At 52.7% G+C, this 12,653-nt stretch overlaps 1 protein-coding gene across 1 annotated transcript; it reads left to right on the top strand.

Annotated features, from left to right (window-relative positions):
* Nucleotides 1–7,535: 7,535 nt before the first annotated feature.
* Nucleotides 7,536–11,195, top strand: A1BG (alpha-1-B glycoprotein). Its single transcript, NM_001434701.1, is given in 8 exon segments — nt 7,536–7,639; nt 7,716–7,751; nt 7,838–8,116; nt 8,558–8,830; nt 9,155–9,457; nt 9,946–10,242; nt 10,522–10,812; nt 11,021–11,195. Coding segments are annotated over 8 exon segments (1,521 nt in total). The 5' UTR covers nt 7,536–7,605; the 3' UTR covers nt 11,029–11,195.
* The last annotated feature ends 1,458 nt before the right edge of the window (nt 11,196–12,653 follow it).

Below are 12,653 nucleotides of genomic sequence, written 5' to 3'. Positions count from 1 at the left end.
CCATCCACGTTGCTGCGAATGGGCCAATTTTGTCTTTTTTTATGGCTGAGTAGTATTCCATTGTGTATATATACCATATCTTCTTTATCCAATCATCAGTTTCTGGGCATGTAGGTTGGTTCCACGTCTTGGCTATTGTAAATAATGCTGCGATGAACATAGGGGTGCAACGGACTCTTGGGATTTCTGATTTCAGGTTCTTAGGATAGATACCCAGTAATGGGATGGCTGGGTCATAGGGTATTTCTATTTTTAACTTTTTGAGAAATCTCCATACTGTTTTCCATAGTGGCTGTACCAGTTTGCATTCCCACCAACAGTGTATGAGGGTTCCTTTTTCTCCACAACCTCTCCAACATTTGTCACTCTTGGTTTTGGATGTTTTTGCCAATCTAACGGGTGTTAGGTGATATCTTAGTGTAGTTTTGATTTGCATTTCCCTGATGATTAGCGATGATGAACATCTTTTCATGTGTCTATTGGCCATATTTATATCTTCTTTTGAGAAATGTCTGTTCGTGTCCTCTGCCCATTTTTTGATCGGGTTGTTTGTTTTTTTGTTGTTAAGCCGTGTGAGTTCTTTGTATATTATGGAGATTAACCCTTTGTTGGATAAGTGGCTTGTAAATATTTTTTCCCAATTAGTGAGCTGTTTTTTTGTTTCAATCCTGTTTTCCCTTGCCTTAAAGAAGCTCTTTAGTCTGATGAAGTCCCATTTGTTTATTCTTTCTATTGTTTCCCTCAACTGAGGAGATATAGTGTCTGAAAAGATTCTTTTGAAACTGATGTCAAAGACTGTACTGCCTATATTCTCTTCTAGAAGACTTATTGTTTCAGGCCTAATCTTTAGGTCTTTGATCCATTTTGAGTTTATTTTGGTGTGTGGTGAAAAAGAATGGTCAATTTTCAATCTTTTGCATGTGGCTGTCCAGTTTTCCCAGCACCATTTGTTGAAGAGACTTTCTTTTCTCCATTGTAGGCCCTCAGCAACTTTGTCAAAGATTAGCTGTCCATAGATGTGTGGTTTTATCTCTGGGCTTTCAATTCTGTTCCATGGATATGTGGACCTGTTTTGGTACCAGTACCATGCTGTTTTGATCACTGTAGCTTTGTAGTATGTTTTGAAATCGGGTATTGTGATTCCGCCGGCTTTGTTTTTCTTGCTCAGGATTGCTTTAGCAATTCGCGGTCTTTTGTTGCCCCATATGAATTTTAGGATTCTTTGTTCAATTTCTGTGAAGAATGTTCTTGGGATTCTGATTGGGATAGCATTGAATCTGTAGATTGCTTTAGGTAGTATGGACATTTTAACTATGTTTATTCTTCCAATCCATGTGCATGGAATGTCTTTCCATCTCTTTATGTTGTCGTCAATTTCTTTCAAGAAAGTCTTGTAGTTTTCATTGTATAGATCCTTCACTTCCTTGGTTAAGTTTATCCCAAGGTATTTTATTCTTTTCGTTGCGATTGTGAATGGGATTGAGTTCTTGAGTTCTTTTTTTGTTAGTTCATTGTTAGTGTATAGAAATGCTACTGATTTATGTATGTTGATTTTATACCCTGCTACTTTGCTGTAGTTGTTGATTATTTCTAATAGTTTTTCTATGGATTCTTTGGGGTTTTCTATATATAAGATCATGTCGTCTGCAAACAGCAAGAGTTTTACTTCTTCATTACCTATTTGGATTCCTTTTATTTCTTTTTCCTGCCGAATTGCTCTGGCCAACACCTCCAGTACTACGTTGAATAGGAGTGGTGAAAGTGGGCACCCTTATCTTGTTCCTGTCCTCAGAGGGATGGCTTTCAGTTTTTGTCCATTGAGTATGATGTTGGCTGTGGGTTTGTCATATATGGCCTTTATTATGTTGAGGAACTTTCCTTCTATACCCATTTTATTGAGGGTTTTTATCATAAATGGGTGTTGGATCTTGTCGAATGCTTTCTCTGCATCTATTGAGATGATCATGTGGTTTTTGTTTTTCATTTTGTTGATGTAGTGTATCACGTTGATTCACTTGCGGATGTTGAACTTTTTTTTACTTTTTTAAAAGATATTTATTTTTTCTTTTTCTCCCCAAAGCCCCCCAGTACACAGTTGTATATTTTTAGTTGTGGGTCCTTCTAGTTGTGGCATGTGGGATGCCACCTCAGCATGGCTTGATGAGGGGTGCCATGTCTGCACCCTGGATCCGAACCGGCGAAACCCTGGGTTGCCGAAGTGGACCACGCAAACTTCACCACTCGGCCACGAGGCTGGTCCCTCATTGTCCTCTTTCTTAGTGGTAGATGGTGCGTGTTGCAGCAAATGATTTTTTTTCTTAGGAGGGGCGATCCTAACTTGCTCCAGATCCCCCGGCACTTCACTGAGGAGGTGGGCCCCAGGCATGCATTGAACTCACTTTATCATCTAATGGACCTGCTGCTTTGTGCTCATTAGATCTGATGGCATCCATGTAGTGGTGATGTCGGGTGGGTGTGATGTTTTGTGGGAAATCAGGGTGATCAAGGTCTGTGCAGACTATGACAGAGAATAAGAAAGTTGAACTGACAGCCCTGAGGCAAGTGAAGGTGTGCTGTCGTCCCCCCAGGGGAAATGTGCTTCTGGTGGTCTTTGCATATTGGTGGAGAAAAGGCATTTGCCAGATCAGTAGCTGTGAAGGTAAGACTCTTTAAACCCTGGAGTCATCCTGAACCTCTCTTCCCAGCAGAAGCAGCTCCTCCGAGGATTAAAACATTCCTGCTGCCCCTGATGGTTAACATGCACGTTTCTGCCAGGCCTTGTCCCCTGAGCTCTGTTATGTTGGTCTTTCATCTGCACTGAAGTCAGGGACGCCTGATAGTAGTGTCTCCTAAGGCCACACTGGCCTACAGGGGACAGCCACCACTGCAATTTTCAGGGTGGAGGTGCCCTCCGAACTAATCTGTTTCTCGATACCTTCATAACAAGAGTGTCCTTCTCTGTAGTATGAGTTTGTGTGTGTGTGCACACAATATTGCACACAATAAACCCACTTCAACCTTCCTGTACCCTAAGCCTTTGGGTTCCCTCCTCCACACTATACCAGGGAGGGTCCGGCAATTCAACCTCATTGAATTTAGGCCACTGTTGAGTCCAGGTCTCAGTCAACCCACCAGACAAAACCTCCTTCAGGCTGCTCAGTCTAACACCTTAAATCCAGTCTTTTAAATGGCCCATATAGGTAAATTCGAGCCAGTCCAGTGTTGTGTCCCACGCGCCTTGGCCGGATTCTCTTAGATGCCATCCCATATTTATTTTTTATGCCCATTACATAAGCAAACCCTTCCAATTCTTTTGAGGTACAAGCAGAATCCCTCAGGGTCAGATTTTACTTGTCCACCTAGAGTTAGAGGTCCAGGGGGCAGTAAGGGACCTCCTTGCAAGGCAGCGAGCTCAGGTAAGGTTATGACAGGTCTTCAAGTGATGGCTGGTTGATCAAGGTGTCCTTAGGAACTAAATTGATGGGTAGCTTACTCAAAAGCTATTTGACCCATGTGACAAGAAATACTCTAGATCTGGTGTTCAGAAGCCTGAGTTGAGATGTCACAATAAAGAGTCACATATCACCCAGTCTCCAGACCTAGGTTACTCCAAGATGCAATGCCCTGGATTGAAGGCATCGCTAACCCTCTTAAAGGACCAGCTCTGCCACAAGAATAGTCATAGATCTGCCTCCAGGGGTCTGCTGCCATTTTCCTCAGGGGAAGGAAATACCAGATCTCTCAGGGGTTGAGAGAGACTGGCTCTGACTTGAGACTAATCTCCAAACTTTCTGTGGTCTGCAACAAAGCAGGGTTTTATGGTGGTCAGATGATAAAGTGAGTTTGGGCGAGTTTGTCTCCCGGTGGCTCACTGCCTGTGCATGCCCGCTCTGGTTATTTCCCCCGTCCTGGCTGGTGATTGGAAGGGACATACTCAGCAATTGGCAGAATCCCCACATTGGCTCTCCTCCCCCTAGGGTGAGGACCCTCAAGGTAGGAAGGTCCAAGCAGCAGCCTCTGCCAAGATAGCAAACCGGAAGCAACACCACATCCCCAGGGAAACCGCAGAGATGAGTGCCACCATCAAGGACTTGAAAGACACAGGAGTGGTGATCCCAGCGCATCCCCACTCAGCTCGCCTGTGTGGCCTGTGCAGACAACAGATGGGTCCTGGAGAGTGCCAGTGGTTATCCTGAACATAGGCCATGACTCTAATTGCAGCTGTTCATTCAGGTGTGTTCTCTTACCTGGAACAAGTCAACTCAGTTCCTGGTACAAGTGTAACAAGATTTTCAACTTCATCTGAATCCACCCAAACAACCCCATTCCAAGCCTCAGGAGCCGCCTCCCTCCCAGGCAATGCCTGAGCTCAGATATGACACTTAGTGGGTCTGTGAATTCAACAGAGGTTGTAATTCTGAAATATACACAATTAAATTTTGTATCTAAGTTTCAGCTATATCTTCCCTTTGGCTACAAAGAATCAGAAATTCTGTTCGAGAGACTAGTTCTCTGATTCTCTGTGTCTTGAGCTAAGGATGTAAAGCCCTGAGCGAGTGGTTTTCTTTCTACAACCTCTGCAGTGGTCATAAGCAGCCAGCCCACCATACAGTCTGTATGGTCACAATTGCTGCCATCGTCTGCCCATTGCAGTGGCCATTTGGCCTCCCAAGGCACCAGCTTCAGTCGACACCTCATTTCAAGCAACCACAGGTGATGGTTTAAGTGAACGATGCCCCTGCCTACTGTGGATTGCCAGCATCCCATGGCAGGAGCTCAGCTCTGTGCTCCACACTGAGGTCAGAACCCAATCAAACCCAGAATCCCAACTTTGAGGGTCTGTTTCTTGGGACCCCTCTTGATACCAATTACCGTGTCAGCCAGGGTTCAGACAGGAGACTGAAACCACACTAGATATTTCACACAGGGGACTTGGTTGTGCACATTTTGCAAAGCTCGGAGAGCAAAAGCAGACGTTGCAGAAACTCAGAGATTAATATTTGCTGGAAGCCACTACCCCTCATAGGGTTCGGGGGACCCAAGGGAAGGTTTGGTGACCACAGAATCCTGGAGCTAACAGGCCGGTGCTGTGAGGCTGCCATTGGGAGCGCCAGAAGAAACTTGCAGGCTCCCCAATCACAGGCTGCCGGCTTCATCTCTGCAGACCTCTCACCTGACTGTGCCCTGATGGACTGAGGTTCAGCCAGTGTCTCGTGGTCTCTGCTCTGCCCCTTTGGCCTGGCCACCACCAGTTTTAGTCTGGTGCCCCAAGGCCTGAAGGCCTTGTCACTCAGTGGTCCCTTCTGCAAGGAATGCCTCCTCCTCTGGCCCCCCCAGAGCATGCAGCCTTCTAGGGCCTGGCTTCGAATGGGGGCAGCGAGCCTGCAGCAGGTGCTCAGCAGTGTGGAAGGGAAAGCTGGCCTCGGGATTCTCCCCATCCTGTCCCACTCAGCAGGAGCTCAGACCCTGCAGTGCCGCGGCCCAGCGTGCCTGGTCTCCATGACGCTATCACCCCTCCCACTGCCCTTCTGCCCCTTGCCTCGCCCACTCCTACCATTCTGGCCACCTCATTGCTCATCCTGCCTCACAGCCTTGGCACTGGCTGTTCCCTCTGCCCGGAATGCCACTCCCCCGGTTATCCGCAGGCCCAACCTCCTGGCCTCTTCGGATCTCTGCTCCCCGAGAAGCCTTCCCTGGACTTCCAACACCACATGGCTGCCCTCCCCCAGTCTCCACCACATCCTCAGGACTTATGGTCTTCCCAGCACCTACCCTCTGCCTTCTCCATCTCCCTGACCAGCCTGGGCTCCTTGGGGGCAGGGCCCGGGTCACATTTCCCCACAGTCTTCTCTGTGCACGGTACACAGGAGATGCTCTACAAACGTTTGTGGAATGAATGGGCGAGGAGGAAGCCAGGTCAAGCGGGAGGTGGAAGCTGGGAGGTTTCCCGGGGTTCTCAGCGGAAAGCTGGAGCCTGGACACCCAGGGTGGGGACCAGACCCCAGGGTGGGATGGCAGGGCTTCCTGAGGGGTCCAGTGTGAGAACACCCTGTTGTCACCCATCCCATTCTACCCCATCAGGCTGTGCCTTAGGGAGACGAGGAGGCCATGAGGAGAGAGAGAGGAGGGGAGGCCGGCAGGATGGGAGGCCATGGGGAGGCGGAGGCCTGGCCTCTCAGCAGTGGGCTACAGCCACACGAATGACCACGGGCAGCTCAGATAACTAGCCACAACCTAAGCACAGGTCTGAAATGAATGTCCTGGGCATAAATCAGACTCCAAATCCGTGGTGGGTTACACAGTGGAGAATGAACTGGTGCTGAAGAAGGAGGAACTACAGCTCCCAAGATGAGCCGGGATGCCCCTCCGGAAAGCCCCCATGATGCTGACTATAGAAAATCCAGATGCAGGCGAATCCCATCTTGGCCGTCACACCTGGGGTGGGATATGTTGGGGAGGGGCCCACTGGGCTTTGGGGTGGGCTGAGGCCCTGCCCATGTGACCTCAGCTGCCCCATGGTGGGTGGGCCTCAGTGTCTCCTCGGAGAAAAGGATCCCAGTGCGTACAGCCATTGGGAAGAGGAGATGAGAGACCACACAGAGAGGGAGGCATGGGGAAGCCCCTACTTGGCCTCCTCTCTTTCACATCCAACACAACACAGTAACACCATCTCCTGCCCAGGTTCGAGCACGCAGAACCCTGTGCCTGCCACAGCTGTTGCCTCCTAATTTCTATTATTTATTACATACTATTTTATTATTTATTATTATTCATAAACAAATCATTCATTTTAACATTCATTTTATTATTTTAATGTATTCATTATTGTGTTTTAAATATTTAGTATTTTTTAACTTATTTATTGTATTATTTATTTTTAATATTTAGTGTTTTATCATTTCTATTAATTTAGTATTTTCACTTTAATCATTTTGTTAGTAATATTATTATTCCATTCTATTGTTTATTTTTCATTTTATTTCTTTATTTAAATTTATCTATTATTTATTACATTACTTGTTTTAATATTTATTGTATTTTATTTTTAAAATTGTACTTTTTTCATTTAAATCATTTTATTATTCATTATTCATTTTACTTACATGTTATTGTTTGCTATTGCTTTATATCGCTTATTTTTTTTTTAAGGTTTTTAAATTTTTCCTTTTTCTCCCCAAAGCGCCCCAGTACATAGTTGTATATTTTCAGTTGTGGGTCCTTCTGGTTGTGGCATGTGGGATGTCACCTCAGCATGGCTTGACGAGCAGTGCCATGTCTGCGCCCAGGATCCGAACCGGTGAAACCCCGGGCTGGCGAAGCCGAGTGCGCAAATCCAACCACTGGGCCACGGGGCCAGGCCCTATCACATATTTTTTAATTATCATTTTTATTTTTTACTGTTAACTTAGTTTATTAGTTACTCATAATTATTGATTACTGTTATTGCTGAGCCTCCCGAGGCTACAGTGGTTCGCCCTTTGTCCCCACCGGCTGCACCCCACCCCCGTTCGGGGCAAGATAACAGGCGGGAATAAGTCAGCACCCCTGCTGCCCTCTCCGGCCTTGTCCCTGCAGACACTGCCCGGGTCTGGAGCAGTGGGCACCATGTCCTCGCTGGCCGCCCTCCTGCTGTTCGCGGGTGAGGTGTGGGGCTGGGGTCCATGGGTGGGCTGGGTGGGAAGCACAGGACTGGCCTCACCTGCGTGTCTCCTCAGGTCTGTCCCTGGGCCCAGCCACTGAGGCGGCCGTCGGTGAGTGTGGGGTCTGGGGGGGGGCGGGTGGGCCGCCCGCAGGGCTGAGCCCCCAGCCCATGCCCAGCTCTCATCTGGCCCCACAGTATTTGACCCCAAGCCAGCCCTGTGGGCAGAGGCCGACTGGCAGCAGGAGCCCTGGACCAACTTGATGCTGACCTGCCAGGCCCGCCTGCAGACCAAGGACTTCCAGCTCTTCAAGGATGGGGTGGCCCAGGAACCTGTGCAGGTTGGCTCACCCACCATTGAGCACCAGTTCCCACTAGGAGCAGTGACCAGTGACACCCGGGGCCTCTACCGCTGCCGCTCTGGCTTGGACAGCGGCTGGACCCAGCTGAGCAACCTGGTGGAGGTGACTGGAGCAGGTGAGCAGAAGCTTTGTGGGGCCAGTGGCTGCAAGAGGCGCCTCCCTCCCTCCACTCCTCACTCTCCTTGTCTTCTTTTTCCCTCCCCCTCCCAAGCAGCTAGGTAGCCTTGGGCAAGTCACCTGATATCTCTGAGCCTGAGTTTCCCCATCTGTAAAGTGAGGATTATGCTTGTACTGAACCCAGCAGATTGTGAGGAATAAATGACTGAGTCCCCAGAAAGTGCTTATGGCAGGCCTGGCACACAGTGGGGTCCTTACTGCATCTTCCTCTAGTTTTACACCTCTGTCCCCACCTGTCCCTGCCTCCCTTTTCCCCAACAATGCCTTCCATCTCCCCATCTCCCTTACACTTTCATGAGTGTGGAGGTCCAGGTCCGGCTGGGCCACCCATGTCTCCTAAGTCATGCAGAACCAGCTACCAACTCTGCCCCACCTGCAGAGTCCCTGCCCCCACCCTTGCTCTCGATTGAGCCTGTGTCCTGGATCACACCGGGCCTGAACACAACGCTGCGGTGCCAAGGGGGGCTTCGGGGTGTTACTTTCCTGCTGAGGCGGGAGGGCGACGACCAGTTTCTGGAGGTGGCTGAGGCCCCTGAAGATGTGGTGGTCACCTTCCCGGTCCACCGGGCTGGCAACTACAGCTGCAGCTACCGGACCCACGCAGCAGGAGACCCCTCTGGGCCCAGCGCCCCTGTGACTATCGAGGAGTTGGGTGAGTGTGTGGGCCGTCCCAGAGGGCTTCCAGGGGTAGCAGGCTCCTGGAGGACAGAGCTGCGTCTACCTTGACCCTCAGCCCTGAATACCCCTGCCCAGGACTGGGTCTGGGAAACTGGTCACACAGTTGCCTGGATCACACCAGGCCTGAACAGGCACTGCTGCGCAGCGGTGGGACTGGGGATGGGCCACAAGCAGGGGTGTGCCCGGGGCTGCCACGCGGAGGTAGGGGTCTGGAGGCTGGGCTGACCGTAGCTTTCCCAGGGAAGGGTCCCACCGCGGGGTGGCCAGACTCGCCCCAGCGCCCCTCCCCGCCCCGCAGCCGCGCCCCCGCCGCCCGTGCTGCGTGTCCAGGAAGCTTCAGCCCAGGTCCTGCGCCCCGGCGTGAGCCTCCGCCCCAAATGCGCGGCGCCCCTGGGCGGCGTGGACTTCCAGCTGCGGCGGGGCGAGCAGGAGCTGCTTGTGCCCATGAGCTCCGCCTATCCCGACCGCGTGTCCTTCCACCTGGACGCGCTCGCCCCGGGGGACGGCGGCCTCTACACCTGCCGCTACCGGCTGCGCGACGCTCAGAGAGCCTGGTCCTGGTCCGGGGACAGCGCGCCCGTCGAGCTGCTGCTGAGCGATGGTGAGCCCTGTGCGGGGGACGAGGGGCGCGAGGGGGGCCCGCAGGGGGGCCTAGAAGTGCAGGCTCTGGGTCGAAGTCCAGTCCCGACTCACCCGCCCGGCCTCAGTTTCTCCAACCGAGAAGGGGACAATGAGCAGCAACCTCAAGGCCCCACGAGGAATAATTGGGTCAACAGACAAGTCTGGTACAAGCCATGCAGGCGCCTCCAGCCCGGGGTCCCCTCCAGCCCCCGGGTACGTGCCGAGGGCGGCCTGTCCTGGGGCTGCAGGCCCCGCCGAGGACGCGGACGGCGCGTCGACCCCAGGCGAGGACCCTCCGAGCGCACGCCCCAGGATCGATGACAAAACACGACCCCTCCCCCCGTCTGTCTTTATAGAGAAACAAGTTAATAAGGAACAGTGTAGGCTGGGTGGGAGAGGAGGCAGCGGGACGAGGGCGGGCGCCGGGCCAGGCCCCCTCGCGCCGGGTCAGCGGCGTCCTCCCCGCAGAGACGCTCCCGGCACCCGAGCTGAGCGCGGAGCCTGCGACCCCGGACCCCGCGGCCGGCGCGCGGGTGCAGCTGCGGTGCCGGGCCCCGCGGGCCGGCCTGCGCTTCGCCCTGGTGCGCGAGGACGCGGGCGGGCGCCGGGCCCTGCAGCTCCTGAGCCCCGCGGGGCCCGAAGCCACCTTCGAGCTGAACGACGTCTCGCTGCTGGACTCGGCCAACTACAGCTGCGTCTACGCGGACCGCGCGCCGCCCTTTGCGGGCTCCGCGCCCAGCAAGGCCGTGGAGCTGCGCGTGCGCGGTGAGCGGCTCCCCCCACCCCGCACCGCACCCCGCACCGCACCCCGCCCCGTGTCTCCCCTAGGTCCCCGCGGGGCGAGTCCCGCCCCCAGGCCGCGGTGGGCGGTGCCCTCGGCCGGGAGGCTGTCCCCTAGCTCGTCTTCCGCCGGGTCCTGAGGCCCTGAGTGCCAGGCGCCGGGCCCCGGGGTCCCCGCAACATCCTGGGGAGAGAGGTGGCGCGGAGTCGGGCGCAGTGGCCGCGTGGGAGGGCGGCGGCCCTGACCGCCCGGCGCTCCGCCAGGACCCCCGCCCAGGCCGCAGCTCCGGGCTCTGTGGAGCGGGGCGGTGACCCCGGGCCGCGACGCCACCCTGCGCTGCGAGGGCCAGATGCCCGACGTCACCTTCGAGCTGCTGCGCGTGGGCGACACGGAGGCGTCCGCGGTGGCCCGGGCCCAGCACCGCCACTGGGCCGACCTGGTGCTGAGCTACGTGGGGCCGCAGCACGCCGGCAAATACAGCTGCCGCTACCGCGCCTGGCGGCCCACCGCCTTCCAGTCCGAGCTCAGCGACCCTGTGGAGCTCCAGGTGGCCGGTGAGGTCCCACTGGGTTCGTCCTCCCGCTTGGCCGGCTTGTGCCCCTCCGCCGGGCACACCTGCCTCGCCTGCCGTGGTGCGAGGGTCTTGGCTGGCAGGTGACCAAGCCATTTCCCTGAGGGGCCTCAATGAGGTCTGCCCTGATTTCACCAGGGAGGAGCACACGGGATACCTGCTTAACCTTCTCTTTTGTCGAATTTGTCTAGGAAGTTGATCCAGCTGCGACACGGGCTGCTGATGGGGTCCTTGGGAAGTACTTTCTCCAGTCTGGGTCACATCCCTCTTGCTGCAGCTGGAGGCTGGATTCCCTCTCAGGGGCTGGAGGGCTCTCTCTCATTCCTCCCAGGAATTAATAAATGTGAAGAGAACCTTTAAAACGTGTCCTTGGCCTTTGGTGGCTCCCATGCAGGGGGGCTGGACTCCCAAGGCTGAGGGAAATGGGCTGGGATCCTGTGTGCCCAAGGTGGACATGCTCTGGGTTGGATCCTGAGGGAAGAGGGGCTGAGGATTGAGGATTGGCTCCTGGGCCCACATTTTTCAAGACCCCCTTCTTCCATCAAGCTGCCTCCCACTCCCCAGACACCTCTGCAGGGTCCCCAGCAGGTGTGGGTAGGTAGCTTGAGGCTCCAGACATTTTTTTTTTTTTGAGCATACAAACTACAGCCAGGCCTTAGTGCACAAAATGCAAGCTCAAAGGAGCATAAAGGAGGACCAGGAGGAGACAGAGTCCAGACCCACGGAGGCGGGAGTGGGCCCTGGTGGCCCAGCCAACGCAGCCCCCTCCACCACCTGGACAGATGTTCCTTGCAAGGCAGGACCTCGCATTGGGAGGCAGGGTCCCAGCTCCAGGACTGCTTGGCTACACTCACTGGGAACCTCAGGCGAGTGACCTGCCCACTCTGGCCTGTGACCGAGGGGTGGAGGGCCCTTTCACATCTGTGCTACTGTAGGGCCAGCCCAACACCTACCAGCTAGTTTCCTCACAGGGTGGAGGTGCGACCTTTTGACCCCAGCCACCCCCTCTCCTGCAGCGAGGAAACCCAGTCAGTGAGGCCCCTGTGCGAGGCAGGAGGGCTGGGCAGAAGTGACCCCAGAGGCCCACTGCTGTCAGTCTAGCTAGGGGCTTATCAATTTTATTAATCTTTTCAAAGAACTAAATAACTTTTGGCTTTGCTCATTTTTTCTCCTTTCTTTTTTGTGGATCTCTACTTGGACCATTACTATTCGCTTCCTTCTACTTCTGAATTAATTTGTTCTTTTTCACTTTCTTCAGGTGGAAACTTAGATCATTGCTTTTTTGGGGCAAACATCAGTAACAGCTTAAATTAGGCTTAAAAATAGGCTTCTATTGTTTAAATCATAGGAAATTACTTCTTTGTGGATAAAAATTGTCAAACATTAGCAACTTCATCAATTACATCCAGTTGGTTGATGGTGTTGCTCAGTTCTGTATCCTTACTGATTTTCTGTCTCCTTGTTCTATTCATTCTAGAGAGGGGGGTGTTGAAGTCTCCAACTATAACTGCAAATCTGTGTATTATTTCCTTTCAGCTGTATCAGTTTTTGCTCCCTGTATTTTAAGGCTCTGTTGTTAGGAGCATACATATTTGAAACTGTTATGGCCTCTTGGTGAATTGACCCTCTCTCAGTATGTATTGCCCCTCTTTATCCTGGTAGTTTTCCTTGTTCTGAAGTCTACTTGGTATGATATCATACAGTTGCTCCAGCATTCCTTGATTAGTTTTTGTATTCTATATCTTTCTTCACCCTTTTACTTTAAACTTACCTATATTGTTATATTTAAAGTGGGTTTCTTATTTTTTAAAAATTCATTCTGGA

This window comes from Equus caballus, chromosome 10 (assembly GCF_041296265.1).
Source record: "Equus caballus isolate H_3958 breed thoroughbred chromosome 10, TB-T2T, whole genome shotgun sequence".
In the NCBI taxonomy this organism is placed as follows: domain Eukaryota; kingdom Metazoa; phylum Chordata; class Mammalia; order Perissodactyla; family Equidae; genus Equus; species Equus caballus.
Note: the sequence above shows the minus strand (reverse complement) of the source record. Positions and strands in the feature narration are given on the sequence as shown.